Below are 16271 nucleotides of genomic sequence, written 5' to 3'. Positions count from 1 at the left end.
TTGACTCGGAGCTTCAGACGTCTACGATCTAACGCTCTCCTATAAAAGGCCCCCCTCTACCCTACGATGCATTGCAACCCTTCTCTATTACTTTCTTCTTCTTCATCATCATCATCTACGGTTTCTTTCTGTTGATCTTGCTCTTCTATAGGATTCTCGTTCGCTGCAGAGATCTAATGGCGGATGTCAAGGATCGCGCTGCCGAACTGGTACTAACTATATTTTTCTTTTCCTTTAGGGCGTGTTTGCCTGCCGCGGAAACACAGCTTTCGATGCGTTTTTGCGTGGTCAACAGCGGCAATGCAAACGCAGGGCTCCTTTTTCTCGCGAAAAAAAAAAAAAAAAAAAAACCTCAAAATCACCTTATGACCCTTTCCGCTGAGCGGATCCGATTCATTTACCGTGGAAGGAGGGAGCGTCTTTCCCCTACTTGTAAACGCCTCCTTAGGAAGGCGTTTGTATGTCACAGAATGGGGTACCGCGGTACCCTTTCCGTGGATTCATCTGCTGTGGAAATGGAATCGGACCCCTCCACAGAACCGTTTCTGCAGAAAACTCACCTCCAGCGTGTAAAATGACAAGGTTTTCTGCGAAAAAGGCACTTTTCACCGTTTGTATTATTGCCACTGCGGCCCCGCAGAAAATGCACACTCGTCCATGCGTTTCTGCGAAAACAGTCTATCTCAAATACGGGATTTTGTAAGTATTTTAATGGATTAATATCTGCTCCAATCGATTGTATTTTTTTTTTTTTTGATTGAGTGAAAGCCTGAAAGGAAAATAGTTTGCTACAATCGATTGTGGATTGTTTTCTACAATGATTGTACCTGTAACCGACCTAGTAAAGCCTAGTGTTGTTTATTGTTTTTGTTACATCAAATTTTTTTAAGTCAAAACTGGTTTTTGGATTGCTAGACAGATTTTCTTCGCGACACAAAAATCAATGGCTATATTTTATTAAAAAAATACATTGTGTTTTTAAGAAACATGATCAAGGGTGGATTGCCTGAACACATCTAGAGTCCAAGAAATTTGCAACGTGAGATTCCAATTAGATTGTGGGTACAAAGGAATGTTGCAAGTATATATATCCTATTATAAATTCTTTGTTTGTTTGTTTCCACTCTTTAGTATGGGTTTTGTTGGCAGGGTGAGCAGGAGAGGCTGAAGCATCTGGAGTTCGTGCAGACGGCTGCATCGAAGGGGATGGCGTGCTTCTCGAGCCTCTACGGGTATGCGAAGGAGAACTCGGGCCCGTTGAAGCCTGGCATCGAAGGCGTCGAGGGAACCGTCAGGACGGTCGTCGGCCCCGTCTACCGAAGGCTCCACACCGTCCCTCTTCAATTCCTCCGCTTCATGGATCGCAAGGTTGATACCGATTATCACAAATCTCGTTTCTCTGAAAAAAACTCACGATTTTATTTAAAATTTTAAAATCATTATATTTTTTTATAGGTAATTAAAAGGTGGGGTTAGGCAGACTCCCACCAGTTACACAACGTCAAAAGAACTGCAATATGATTGCTCAAATATTTGTGCATTAAGCACCTGATCACCCTCCATCTTGGGGGCAGGGCTGCCAGTTGTGGGGCACGATCAGAGGCTTAATGCACAAATTTTGTGTTATGTGATTGCACTCGATACGGATACCCTTGAGTTTTGAAGTTGCAATGTCCCAACATGCACTAACAGCTCCTACCAAACAAACGGAGTAGGTGGTTTTAAAACTATAATAGTATAAAGGAAATATGGAAATTATAACGCTAATGATGGACCGTCAACTACCCAGAATATGGTTTCGATTCAAGGGACCAAGGCCAGTGTGGTAGGATCGGTTGGTGGTCCGTATTCGTGGTTTTTGTTTAGGTGTTAAAGCTGGGTGCTTCTTAATACGGTGGGTTTTTTTTAGTTCAGAACTCATTAGACAAATGACCTGATCTGCTTGTCTTAAAATACATGAATTTCTCCTTTGAGCATGACTGGACCCATCTCACAGCAGCCGTCCGCCTTTTGAGTTAGGAGGCTACCAATTTTTCCTGTATAACTGTTGTCTATGCCATTCAGGTTAAGCACATGACCATTGTTCTCTACAATTATGTGTTCATAGCCCACCAGGGCTCTGCTTATCTGGTACCAGCAACCTGTGAATGTCACCAAGCTAATGGGATGTCATGAGTTTAAAATCCCTGTGAGGGTGTCCCTTGTCGCAAGGTCAAAGTTGGATGTACTACTCTATACAAGAGAAACTTTAAGGGTTTTATCAACTAGAGGCCTGCCAATGTGTGGTAACGAAAGATTTTTACCTTTGAGAGGGTATGAACCAACCGGCTATGTGACACAGCCAATCGCATCACAGTATTTCATGTGGGGCATGCAATCTGTTGCTGTGAGCTCCATGCAATGCTGTCATGTGAATGGCTAGTGTCAAATAGCTGCTCACAAAATTGAAAAAAACATGCGTTAATGCGTCCATCACACTTTGCATCTAGTTAGTTTTGTGCCATTGAAATATCTTACAGAGGAATTCCTCAACTTCGTTTATCTCTGCAATTTTATTCTCTTTTAGGTGGATGAAACGGTTTGCAAGGTGGATCAGCGCATGCCTTCTGCTGTGAAGGAAGCTTACTTGACCGCACAAAAGGCACCTGAGGTGGCTCGAACTGTAGCATCAGAAGTGCAGCGTGCTGGTGTGGTGGAGACAGCCAGTGGTGTTGCTAAGGCCGTCTATGCCAAGTGTGAGCCGGTAGGCAAGGATCTCTACACCAAGTATGAGCCCGTAGCGACGAAGTACGCTGTTACCACTTGGCACACTCTTAATGGGCTACCTCTCTTCCCTCAGATGGTGCAGATTGTAGTCCCTACTGCAGAGTACTGGTCAGGAAAATATAATGAGGCTGTGCGTTATACAGCGACCAAGGGATATGCTGTATCTCTCTACCTACCTCTGATCCCTGTGGAGAAGATTGCCAAAGTTTTGGATGATGGTGAACATGCTTCTTGTGAGGATACCACCACTGGGATTCAGCAGTAAGCAAAGATGTTTCTTTACATACCTACACAGGATTCATCTGTAGAGTGTATCTTTGCATATCTATAGTGCATATGTTACGATGTCTTTTGTGTGACGACCGTGTCTTCTGGCTTGATGTCTCGCAGCTTGTTTTTGTTTCAGTTGTGAGAACCTTATCATCTGAGTTTTGTTTTTTTTTAGTTAATTGTGAGTGTTCTGTATTTTGTGATGCGTTCTACTTATTGCATTTTCACTCCCTTGTTGGTTTTCTTAAATTGTGGAAATTGTTAAAATATTTAATTTATAAGGACCAGATGAGTTTTTTCTACTTTGATGTAAGACAGTAGCCCCATTTGCTGAAGTTAGAGAAGTCATCAATTATGGGCCCCTCTTGGGTTTATCCATATGCCAAAAATAGTAAGGCGTTTTTGGGTTCCTGACAGGGGTTTCTTTGTAACATCCAAAAAATTTCATTGTTTAATAAATTTTGAAAATCAAGTCTTTATGAATTCTGAAGTGATTTAAAGTCTAAAAAACTTGATTTGAATAATTATTGAATTCAAACACTGATTTGAACTCATTCGAATTTTTGACCGATTCATACAAAGAATTGTTCAAAATCCATAATTCATGGATAAATTCATAAATAATTAAATTGTCAAAGACAAAATAGTAATTTATCATTTTAGTGGCATGTTCAAGTTAATTTCTCAGATAAGTTTTATATCAGAAGCATTTTTAGAGAATTAATAAAATTATCAAGGGTAAAATGGTAATTTATCACCTCAGTAGCAAGTTCAATTAAAATTTTAAACCATTGAAGGGTAAAATAATATTTTTCTATATCAAAGTGGCATTTTGGTTACATGAGATCTGAATAAGGAGCAACTTACGTATAAAATTTAGATATTAAAATATAATTTCATATGTTATAATTATTTTAATATATTTTAATAGATAGCACATGGTTTTAAGAAAACCATGTCCCCAAAAATCATGTTCCAAAAATCATGGGAGAACATGATTTTTCAAAATCATGTTCACTAGGTGTCAAAATTTTAGAGAATGGGTGACACTCTCCCTCTCTCTAGTTGACACGTAGCAAGGGAGATGATCAATCACCCCATCCCTTATCAGAAATTTGACACTCAAGGAAGGGTGTGGGCCCCACGGGGGTGCCACCACCTTCTCTCTCTACACAACTTCCCTCTCTCATTTTCTCTATCTAGCTCTCTCTCTTGTTCCCTCTTTCTCACTCTAACCTCAACCCCTTCTCTATAGAAATTCAAACTCAAACCCCGTCTCTATAGAAATTCCAACTCAAACCTCTGTTGAATTTTCAATTTCTTCTGTCAAAACCCTTCGCGCCCCTTGCCTCTACACAAGTATAGTCTTTGTTTCCTCGAAGGAGTCCTAACGGGTTAGAATCGGCTTTTGGAGTTCAGGTAACGAAAGTTTTGCTCAAATTGGCAAAAATTCTAAAATTTGACTGTGAAAGCGCTGCTCAAATTTTTACAAATAAGGTAAATACTCGTATTTCTCATTTAGACCCTAGCATGTGCTTGTAGGACCTTTTATTCCGTCCCTGAATCCTTAGGATTTTTCTCTATTTAAATTGAGGTAATTTTGCCAAAATTTAATCTAACCTCGCCTCTACATAGAGGAGGTTCTGTTAAAAATGTTTTTAAACATTCAAAACTATTATAGCAGCAATTCTGGCAAAATTTTTATAAAGATTTTTGTAAAATAGAACTATTCTATCAATAGTTCTCGCAAAATTTTTATAAAGATTTTTGTAAAATAGAACTATTATAACAGTAGTTCTGGCAAATTTTTTATAAATATTTTTAAATTTTGAATTATTATAACAAGAATTCTAGCAAAAATTTTATAAATATTTCAGAGATTTTGAATTATTATAACAGTAATTATGTCAAAACTTTTGTAAATATTTCAGAAAATTCGAACTTCTATAAAGAAAATTCTGTCAAAAAAATTCTAAACCCATTTTAGATATTCAAATCATTTTTTTTAAACCTTGATTAAATTTTTTATGACGCAAAGTCATGTCAAATTTTTCATAACTCGAATTCAAGTTCAAGACCTTTTTCGAATATTTGAGTTATTATAGAGAAAACTCTGTAAAAATTCTTATAAAAATTTTAAGATCATTTTAAAATAACTTTTACATTTTTCAAAGGCTCTTAAAAGAATCTTCTTTAGTTTATATAGTTCAGGTACTACCCATAATTTAGTAGAAAAACATAAGCTAATATGATAAAAATGTCTACTAAAATACTACCAAAAGTGATCATTCTATCCTACCTCGATATACCAGTTACTACATAAAAATCGAAGTAAGTTATTATATCAAAAGCTTATAATTTAAAATGTTAAATATATTCTAGATACTTGTACCAAAATTATAGATGTAAATTACGTTAGCATGAGTAATTGCATACCTTAATCCATGTTCGTATGCTTTGAACCATGTTTACATATATTAAATCATATTTGCATGTATCAATTCAGGTTAGTATGCCTTGAATGCTTGTTATAAATATTGATGTTCAATAATAAGATTAGGGTTTAATGAAACTTACAAGCTTTGAATTAAAATGCTTGAAATTGTTGTTTATGAAATAAATTATTTTGGCTAGGCTATGGCCAAGGTTTAAGCAATATTTGTTGTCATGGGGCATGTTGATGAATGTGTAGCATGTGATTATTGTTGAAAAGTATCATTATACTGAATTTTTTCTTATATACAAGTTATTAAATGAATCATACTTACACATAAATTTAAAGTGATTTTCTACCTTCATAGGCGAAGTATCTGTATATATAGAGCAATGTTGAATGAGTTAAAAAATCTATTAAAAAAATAACATAATATAGTTGTGGCTTACCTTGTAGAGGGTAGGTGGTATAAGCCTCAAGTGACATGTGAAAATGTTTTTGGGAACGATAGATTACCATGGGTCTCCAATTACTCGCACGTTTTGGAGACTGGGGTAAGTGACTGCCTTAACTTCTATAAAAGTTTTAGGATGCATTCGAAGCAACGTTTTAGTGGCCCTTGTCAGAATTATTCCGGTTGCAAATTGTTCCCCTTGGGATCCATACACTAGTTATTCGGGTAATTAAAATACACATGACATAATAAATCGAGATGATCTCGGTTGTAAAACAACTAGTGGTGTGCGAGTACCCGCGAGGTTAATAAATATTGAAACAAAAGCTTTAATAATTATTAAAAAATAGACATTATCAATAAATACATGAGTGGTTATTTGTATGATACTAAATACCTTTGTATTTATTTTTATAATCTAAATCTGAATTGCATAAGTATAGTTAAATCATGATTATTGAATATGATTTGATATTTTAAGTTACTTATAATTGATATTTACTTATCAGGTTGTCGCAAGTCTAACTCGTGTTATGGGAAAATATAGGTTTAGGTACAAGATACTTTGTACGACAGTGAATACTAGACAAGAGCGGCATCAAAGAATTCAGATTTTCAAGATCCCGAGAATGCTTTATGATTTTTAATTTTTTTATCTTAAATGTTTAACTGTGTGAACTTTTTGTAAAGGACTGTATAGAATGCATGTTTTAATTTAATTATGTCCTAATTTATATTGTGGTTTGTTGAATGTAACTCACCCAAGGTTTTAAACCAAAGTTTAAAATGGTTTCCATTGTTTATTTTTAAATAATTTAAAAAAAAAATTATGCATTTTTCAAAAGTTAAAAATCTCGAGGTATTACAGTTGGTATCAAAGCAGAGTTTTAAAAATTTTGGTTCAAGATCCATCATCCCTCCAACATCACACTATAAGTATTTGCTTAAATTCTATTATGTTTTTGCTTATGTAAAGTATAATTAAAAGATAAGGAAAAACATTCATGCTTAAGGTAAGTCAGAACATTCATGTAGTATGGGATGCATGAGTATTTATGACTTTCCTTTTTCATGTATTATATATGTAAGGTCGTTCACTCAATAATGACATAAGAATAGTGATTCTCTAACTATAATAGTATAGGGTAGTGTTGCCTAATGTTTCAACCAAGGGTGATAAGACCGAGGTTAGCCGAGGATTATCTAAGTCAGTTCTTTAAATTATCATAGGAAAAACATAAGGGTTTCGTTGGTTTTAGAAATTTGAATAATAAACACATATTAAATAGATGTTGATATACATATTATCCTTTTATCTATTTATTTTAATTATAAATTTATTGAATATAGGATGGCCCCTCGAGTACGAAGGAATCTACATCAGGAATAAAATGAACAACAAGACTTTGTTATTGAAACCCTTAACAATTTAGCCACTACTATAAGAGATCAATCCTAGAATAAGCAAGTATCAGTCATACCTCTGGAAGTCTACCATCACCAAAATGAAGTTTTGTATAAAAAAAAATTTTAGACTGCATTCACAGGGGAAGACGGATCTGGAAGCTATTGAAGTTTGGATACGAGAAATGAAGAAGATCTTTTGTGTTCTGGTCATGCCAGAAGATTGCATGGTAGACTTCAGAGCCTGTCGTCTGCGAGTGGATGCAAAAAGTTGGGCATCCACTCTAGAAATTAAATTTAAAAATGGACTTGTTGATGGGGAACAGTTTATAAAAATCTTGGATTTTCTCGAATTACAACAAGGAGGACTCACCTTACCGAAATATATTACCAAATTTAAAAATTTTGAAAAATATACAGAAGAAGAAAGAGCAATGAAATTTGCCAAAGGATTGAGACCAACACTTCGAACTAAAGTATTTATCAGTAGACCAGAGACACTGGATATAGCCGTTAAAGTGGCCACCTTACTCCAGAAGGACTAAGAAGAATTACAAAAGTACCACAGTACAGAGGCCAAAAGAGCTAGCTGAAAAAGAAGTTTGAAGAAAAAATGCTTGACCCACAGGCCAAGAAGCAGAAGAAACCAAAAAAAGCCTCACCTTAATAACCAAATATAAGATGTTCAGGATGTAACCATTTCCACAATAGTCTGTCACGCCCCCGCAATACTGGAGAATGTTTATATTACAGTAAAATGGCTCACTATGTCAAGAATTGTCGCAAGAAGATGGCAAACTAGTAGAGACAGAATGATGAAAGATTTCAGCAGTAGAAATAGCGGCTGAGGAGGTTGCAGACTATAGTAAAATTTTGGACTCAATATAAATTATCTTGATCATTAATATGAGCTCGTGTTGTTAAATTTAAACTATATATGTATGATATGTGATACCGATCAAGTATCTTTGAATTGACCATTATGTTGACTATTATCGTGTGTATCGCATTTTGGCCCAAACCCAAGTATCAGTGTGATACTTTGTAAAACCTGCAAAATTTCGACAATGATCAAAATAAATAAATATTAATTTTTTTGGAAATAGATACGATAAAGGGATGTAGAGTCGATCCAAATGGGGTCAAACGGATCTAGTATTTGGATCCAAAAATTTAATAGATGGATTCAGATCTCAGATGGAGTCAAAACCCACTTAAAATCCAGATTTAAATTTTCAATTTCAACTACATTTGCAAAGCACATCTCTAAAGTATCATCTTTTGCTAATATCGCCCTCGTTATGACCATACCCGATTTATACACGCTTTCCAATAATTCACATGAAATAACGAGGTTTTTTCCTTGTTTGGGTCCCAAATTTAGAGATTTACTAGTCATATGTATTATGACTTTGATTTATAATTCTCGGGACTTGATTCCTCATGAACAGTGCTCACGCCACTTTATACGTCATACTTACGCGATTTCGAACATCACTCATCATTGAAGTAGTTTTAGTTGCAAGAAGGTGCCAATAAAGAGGAGTTGGTGCATTGACCAGGACAACGAACTCACATAGTAGAAGTCACAGGTTCAAACACCTTGGGTGACATAATGTTTTATATTAGGAAAAACATTTTTTTTGTGTAATGAGGTCATTCCGTCTTTACAAAGATAAATACATTGGTGTTGCAAGGTATTGCAACGAAACACAACCTGGTGCACTGGTGGGGCTCGTTACCCCTTAGGATGGAGACCTCAGTTCGAATCCCCGAGGCACAAATAATAAAGAGCATTTTTGCAAAAAAGTTAGATTAACAATATTTTTTTTTAATTCTAACAAAAAAGGGCGTTTCACCTTCCCATTTAAGACGACTTAAATGGGAAAGGGGTGGCGCCCAAGGAAAAAAGGCTGGGCATTTTTCCCAATTGGGAAGCCCAACCAAATAACAAATGGAAAAAAATCAAAGTGGCAAAAAATGAGGATTTAATTAAGAAGAAGGGGAGATTTTTTTTAGAAAGAAGGGTTGAACGGTTGGGCCACCTTGGAAGCCCAACCGTCCAGCATTTGGGAAGGGGTTTCAAGAAAGGGAAATAATGGGCAGCCAATGAAAGCCAATTTAGTGTTACATTTTTTTTTATTTGGGGAAAGAGACCTTACAAAAAAAATAACGAGGTGCCTTGGAACCCAGACCCTCTTTCTCTCTCTCACGCCTCCCCTTTCAGCCGAGTTGTGTGACCCCTCCTCTCTCTCAAGTTTTTCCTTTTCTTTCTCAAACCTCCAACCAGCCAGGCGACTCCTCACCTTCAAGGATTCGCTTAGTAACGGCGAGTGAACTGGGAATAGCCCAGCTTGAGAATCGGTAGGCTTTGCCTACCGAATTGTAGTATATAGAAGCGTCTTCATTGACGAACTGGACCCAAGTCCGCCGGAGAGGGTGAGAGCTCGGTCGTGTCCGGACCCTGTCGCACCACGAGGCACTGGCAACGAGTTGGGTTGTTTGGGGGTCATCGACACATGACACACGACGGTGGTGATGCTCGGGGGTGGTCAGCGGTGGCACGTGACACATGACGATGTCGGTGCTCGGGGGTCGGTGGTGGCGGCACATGGCGGTGTCGATGCTCGAGGGTCATCGGCGGCGGCACACGACGGTGAGAGATGGAGTGAGGGAAGAAGGAGGAGGTGAAGGAGAGGGCAATGGGTGGCAGCCGATGGGCGGCGGGCGAAGGATGACAAAATGAAACAGAAAGAAAAAAGAAAGGGGCTCGCATTAGGGTTTTACAGGAAATTTAGTGACAGATTAGCGACAAATTTTTTTTGTCGTAAATATCATCACAAATTTGTGACGGAGTAACGACGGAAAAATGGTGTCACGAAGTTGTGACGGAGTGTGCGACGAAATTTATCTGTCGCTAATCCATCACAAATTTGCAACAGCGTTTGCAACAAATTTTTTTCGTCGCAAATTCTGCAACTAATTCCAATTTTAGGGACGAAAAGTTTTCTCTCGCTAATCCGTCGCAACGTTGCAACGGATTATTTTTGTTGTAAATTTCTGTCGTTAAATAACATTTTTCTTGTAGTGGTAGTAAGGCTTGGAAAAGAATGACACCTTACTGTATGGCCTACCTCCAAGCAATTAAAATCCCTCAGCCGCTCCCTTCGTCCTCCAAGGACTCTGTTGCTAAAAGTTATGTTATCTCCTTTGATGTTTGTGTTCGATGGTTGGTGTAAATGAATGGTGAGGATGAAAATGAATTTTGGTGTAAGAAGAGCAATTTAAAGAATTGGATGTGTGCAGATTTGAATAATTGACAAGTATCTTTTATGTTTTTATATTTTATTCAAAGAAACCACCCCAGGCACAGAAACCTAGTTGTGCTAGCACAACCTGTCATACTTATGATCATTGTCTTGTTAGCGTAAAACTCTGAGGGCTTACTCATCGACCCCAGTGAGTCATCAAGGATCTCTTATGTTGCATATGCTTCACACGACCAATATTATGTGAACTTTTTATCATGTGGAAACATGAAAAAGTTGTCACATGAACAACTTCCCATTGTATGTATTACAAAAGAGGATAAATACCTATGCACAATGGTGAATCTCCTAAGGAATGTGTACCAAAAATATGTAAATTAAAATTATAATATAAAACTTGAGAAAAGGTGAAGCAGATGAGGTTCACTTTAATGACAAATATCTGAGAAAAAGTATCTATATGGAGAAAGGGAATCTAGAAACTTTTCTTAAGGCATGTTTAGTTGAGTCTTATGAGATTTGGATTCTCATGCAAATGAGAAAATGAACCTCACAGACTTTGGCTAAAACAAAAATTAGAAAATAAAAGGTGAGAAATGGACTCTCATTTGCCTTTATAAATGAGTGTTGCTTTCTCATTTAAAAGTGAATCAGAAACACAGGGAGCCTCATGTGACTCCAAAAAGTTTGATTTGAAATCACATATCAACAAACCAAACTTACATTAAGCTTTCTGCACTTGTGAGACTAACATTTTCATGTGGAAATAAGCAGTTTGAATGTGTTTTTTCTTTTATAACAAAGAAATTTTGGATACAAAATCACTTAGGCCCTGTTTGGAATCTCGACTTCCATGGTAGCTAGGGAAGGAAGTATGAAATTCACAAATCCAGTGGATTTGGTACATCTCACCTGCTTGTGTTGGAGCACCATCAAAATTCCAGCAATCCCTTATCAAATCCACTTTGAAGTTGTTTTGGAGGATGTGTGGATTCCATAGTTGCCTCTTCAAATACCAGTTTTTAAACATACATGAGAATATGATATTTTGTTTTAGAGGTTAAAAGCTTGGATTGTACAAAAAAAATGGAATATCAAAAAAACATAAAACAAAAAAACAATAAAAAATATAAAACAAAAAATGAGAAATAGAAAATAGAAAAAATTAAATTTTCAAAAAAAATATATAAAAAAATAGAAAAGAAAAAAATCTAAAACAGAAAAAAAAATACTTTTTTGAAATAAAATATCAAAAAAACATAAAACAAAAAACAACAAAAATATAAAACAAAAAATAGAAAAAAACAATTTTTTAGAAATAAAATCTTAAAAAAACAAAAAACAACAAAAAATAGAAAAAATTAGATTTTCATAAATAGAATATCAAAAACTATAAAATAGAAAAACAACAAAAAATATAAAACAAAAAAAATAGATTTTCAAAAATGGAATCTAAAATAAATAGAAAACAACAAAAAATAAAAAATAATAGATTTTTAAAAATAGAATCTCAAAACATAAAACAAAAAAACAATAAAAAATAGAAAATAGAAAATTTAGATTTTTAGAAATAAAATGACAACTTAGGATGATTTATTTTCTTAAAAAAAATTTAAGTATTTTTTAAAGCTTGGTAATATGTAAAAATATAATATATGTATAATACATATATAAAACATATATAATATGTATATTATATATATATATATAATAATTTAGAAATAGATAATATTTAAAAAGTAGAAAATAAAATAAAAATTCAGTTAAAACCCATAATTTCTTACCTAAACAATGGTGGTCTTTCAAGATCCTTTCAAGCCACCCTATCCTTCTAGTGGTCGCACACCCATAGTTTTTTATATAAATGTCTCAAACTCTAAACTCATCTTACTCATTCATTCTTCTAGTAGCGTACAAAGTTTATACAGAGAAAACATGGCAAAAAAAAATCTTTAAAAAACTCAAATTTCTTAACAAGGTTTATAATTCATAACATAAAGAAATAAAGATTGCATTAATGTTCAATTATAAGAAATAGAACTAACAAATATCTTTGTTGCACGATCGAAGTAGTCGGTCGCGTTCTACCTCCAGTAGTGTACCTGAAACCTAGAGTTGTAATTATTCAAGGGGTGAGTCTATAACTCAATAAAGAATATTTATAAGCAATAAAAGACTTTTGACTTACAACTGTAGTGGGCTCTAAGCTCCTAGTCTGAGTTTAGTTTTCTACACACCATACAAGTTTTGTATCTTTCAAATTCTCTTCTTTAACTCTCTTAATCTAACACTCACTCGTGGTATTAGTCGGTTATACTGATCATAGTTGTCTCTAGGCATAGCAACCAGTGTAAAATACTTCAATTCTACATTATTTGTCAGACTATGAACCATACGCTCCCAGTGATCCTTAGATCACCAGGCACTAAAGTGAAACAAAAAGAAGATCCCACCGGTAGCTAGCCGGGAGGTCAGGCACAAACTTGGCATGATTAATGACTTTCAACCATCTATGGTTGTCAAGAGTCTCAGATATTGTGTGAATATAAAGCCTTATGTCATATCTTAAGTTCATTACCTTGAATTGTTCTCTCAAGCTCGTGTTTCACTCATTCTTCCATGAGTATTATTGTGAATTAATTATGACAGATCTCATTCTCAATCTCAGAACCTTTCTAGGGTTCACACTTTATATCATATTAAGCATACAATAAAGTAGTGTCTCTACATCATTAAATCACTGTCGGCCCACTTTTCATGGTGGCTACACTCTGGCTGTAAACTCAAGGGGTTTCGCCACTTCTGGGATCTAAGAGGTTAAGCATGCTAATCTTAATTTAAATTCAGAATACATGATTAAACTCAAGGGGTTTAAGGCTAATCACGATTCTCATCACAATGCATGTCATTCAAAGAGCATAACATAAATATGTTGTAAAAAAAATAATCTATCTTTCTAGCATGCATGACATATCATAACTGTCATATGCATACATTCATCTCATTGCAATTAACTCATGCATAGTCATTCTATGCATATCATTTTCACACTCAAGAGATACATTTCTAAACATGCTAACATATAACAAACAATGATAACATACAACACAACATGATTTATTCACAACTAAGTTTACTTATAATATCCCTTACATGATGGTAGAGAACACATTCTCTCGATAATCTAATCTCTCATAGGGTTACATGGATATGTAATTCAAACTAGATCCACAGAGTTAATTCAACTCTAAATATAAAATTATTAAATTACCCACATAGGGGTTGGCCAGATTTCTCTTTATCAACTTTTTGGGTTTGGTTGTGGATACAGAACCAACATGTTACTTTCTGTGTTCTATTTCCATCAAGCCAAACCTTGCTCATATCCGAGTTTGGAGTGTGGAGTTACATCCATTTAACCGATTGAGGTCTGGAGAATTCTCTTGGGTATTTTGGTCTTTTCACCCAACTCAAGTTTGATCGATCTGTATACTAAGCCTTCTGGTTTTCTTGAACCCACTAAATCATGTTTGGTCTGAGTTTGGATTCTTAGGACCCGAATTATAGTGTTTGCACTAAACCTCTCTTTGGTTGTTAATTTTGGACCTGGATCTAAAGTGATCCACGTTGGAACAGGAGTTGACACTCCTTGTCTCATCTTGTTGCACATAAACCAAGACAAAGAGAAAGGTCACTCTCTATCTCTATATGTTCTGTCTCGACAAACGAAGCCAAAACAGAGAGGGTGTCCTCTTTGTCTCTCTATGTCCTGTCTCGATGGACAAGACTAAGATAGAGAGGGCCGCTCTTTTCTATCTTTGTTCTGTTTCGGAGGACAGGATTGAGACAGAGAGGGTATCCTCTTTGTCTCTTTTTGTCCTGTCTCGGTGGACATGACTGAGACAAAGAGACCCCCTCTCTCTGTCTCTGTCCTGTCTCGACGAACAAAGTCGAGACAGAGAGAGATGACTCTCTCTCTATGTTCTATCTCGGCAGACAGGGCTGAGACAGATAGAGCACTCTCTCTGTCTTTGTCCTGTCTCGACAGACAAAGCAGAGACAAAGAGAGATGTTTCTCTCTGTTAGCGTCAACAACCACTAAGTTATCAAATTTTTTTTCAATTGTTACCGGCTTGACTTATCAATTGAGACAGATGAGTTCCTCCCTCTGTCTCTCTACTCGAAGTGACATCGCCATCAACCACGATGATTGTTGGTGGCTAAGACAAAGAGCACCACCACTATACCCCCCCCCTCCCCCCCCCCCCAAAAAAAAAAAAAATTCCAACTGTCTTCCCTTATAGTTTTTTGCTTGAGCAATATTTCAAAAAATATTACTCTAAAAAAATCTAAGGATTTTCCAAGTCAGGATTTTTGGGGGTTACAACCACCCCTCTTTCTCTCTTCTTCGTTGAGAAGAGGAGCTAACAACTACAGTGGCTGTCAGCAGTGGGTTCCTACCCATTGACTCTCTCTCTCTTTCAGATATCACCAGCAACACTTTGGTTGTCAAATTCCTTTTTTTTTCAACAATACTGGTGGCCTGTGGTTGTCGGTTCCCTCTCTGCAAGCACACCGACAGCCATGGCTATCGGCCTTAAAAAAATGAAAGAAAGAAAGAAAAACAGGGAGAAAGGGCATATTGTTACTTGTGGTGGCCGTTGGTGTTGCTTTGGCGATTGCCTCCCCCTTTCTTTGTCACTCTCAAACTCTCTTTCTATCTCGTTGCATTGAGTAAGGATGAGCAACCTTCATGAGGGCTTTAATAGAGTCCTCATGATCGGTGAGGATATATAAACCTCACCCTTCCTCCAAATGGGGAAGGAAGGGATTATCCTTATCTTCTCTGCAGTTTCAAGGGGAAAGTGGTTCCTCTTTTTGAGGAACCGTTGTCCCAATACATGTCTTTCCCTTTTATTTTATTTTTTTGATGTTTATTTTTATTTTTGAAACTCGCCTTCCCCACCCAACACCATTGGCTAGGTTTTACTGGTGAAGTTGGTCCGTGAAGGGTGTTTATGTGGTTGGTGGTGAGGGCATCGGAAAAAGGGAAAGTGCCATAGGGAGTGGAATCAGCATGGGATTTGACAACTACCACCTCCCAATGGTGGTAGCTAGGGGTGGCAATCGGGTCGGGTCGACGGGTCCGGTTAACGGGTTGGCGGGTCAGAATACCTCAACACGAACACAACCTGTTTATTAAACGGGTCGGATGTGGCAAACACGAACACGACCCATTTATTAAATGGGTAACCCGACACGACACGGTTAACCCGTTTAATAAACAGGTCGAGTCGACACGATTACACGACATGGTGATTCGTTTATTAGATGGGTCAACCCGATAACATAGACACGATAACCGCACAGACGCCACTGGAGAGGAGAGGTCTCACGCTCTCGACTGTGGCTGGGTAGGAAGGAGTTAGGTGGGTGACTAAAGTGTAAAGTTAGGAGTTAGGGTTATATATATATATATATAAACGGGTTGCGGGTTGACCCGCCCGCCTAACCCGTTTATTAAACGGGTTGGCGGGTTGGCATACCCCTAACACGAACATGACCCGTTTAATAAACGGGTTAGGCAGGTCGACCCGTTTACGACACGAACTTGTTTAAGTCAAACCCTAACCCGGCTAAGAAGCGAGTTGGCGGGTCGAGTTGGTGGGTCGGG

The 16271-nt window shown here is 36.7% G+C and overlaps 1 protein-coding gene across 1 annotated transcript; it reads left to right on the top strand.

Moving 5' to 3' along the window:
- Positions 1-73: 73 nt before the first annotated feature.
- Positions 74-3125, top strand: LOC149846129 (stress-related protein-like). Its single transcript, XM_089996193.1, has 3 exons — positions 74-209; positions 1150-1368; positions 2567-3125. Exons 1-3 carry the CDS (start codon positions 177-179, stop codon positions 3029-3031), a joined length of 717 nt encoding a protein of 238 aa, XP_089852319.1. The 5' UTR covers positions 74-176; the 3' UTR covers positions 3032-3125.
- The last annotated feature ends 13146 nt before the right edge of the window (positions 3126-16271 follow it).

The sequence above is a fragment of the Nuphar pumila genome, chromosome 2, assembly GCF_984573655.1.
Source record: "Nuphar pumila chromosome 2, dmNupPumi1.hap1.1, whole genome shotgun sequence".
NCBI classification, from domain to species: Eukaryota; Viridiplantae; Streptophyta; class Magnoliopsida; order Nymphaeales; family Nymphaeaceae; genus Nuphar; species Nuphar pumila.
This window is presented reverse-complemented; position numbering and strand designations above follow the sequence as displayed.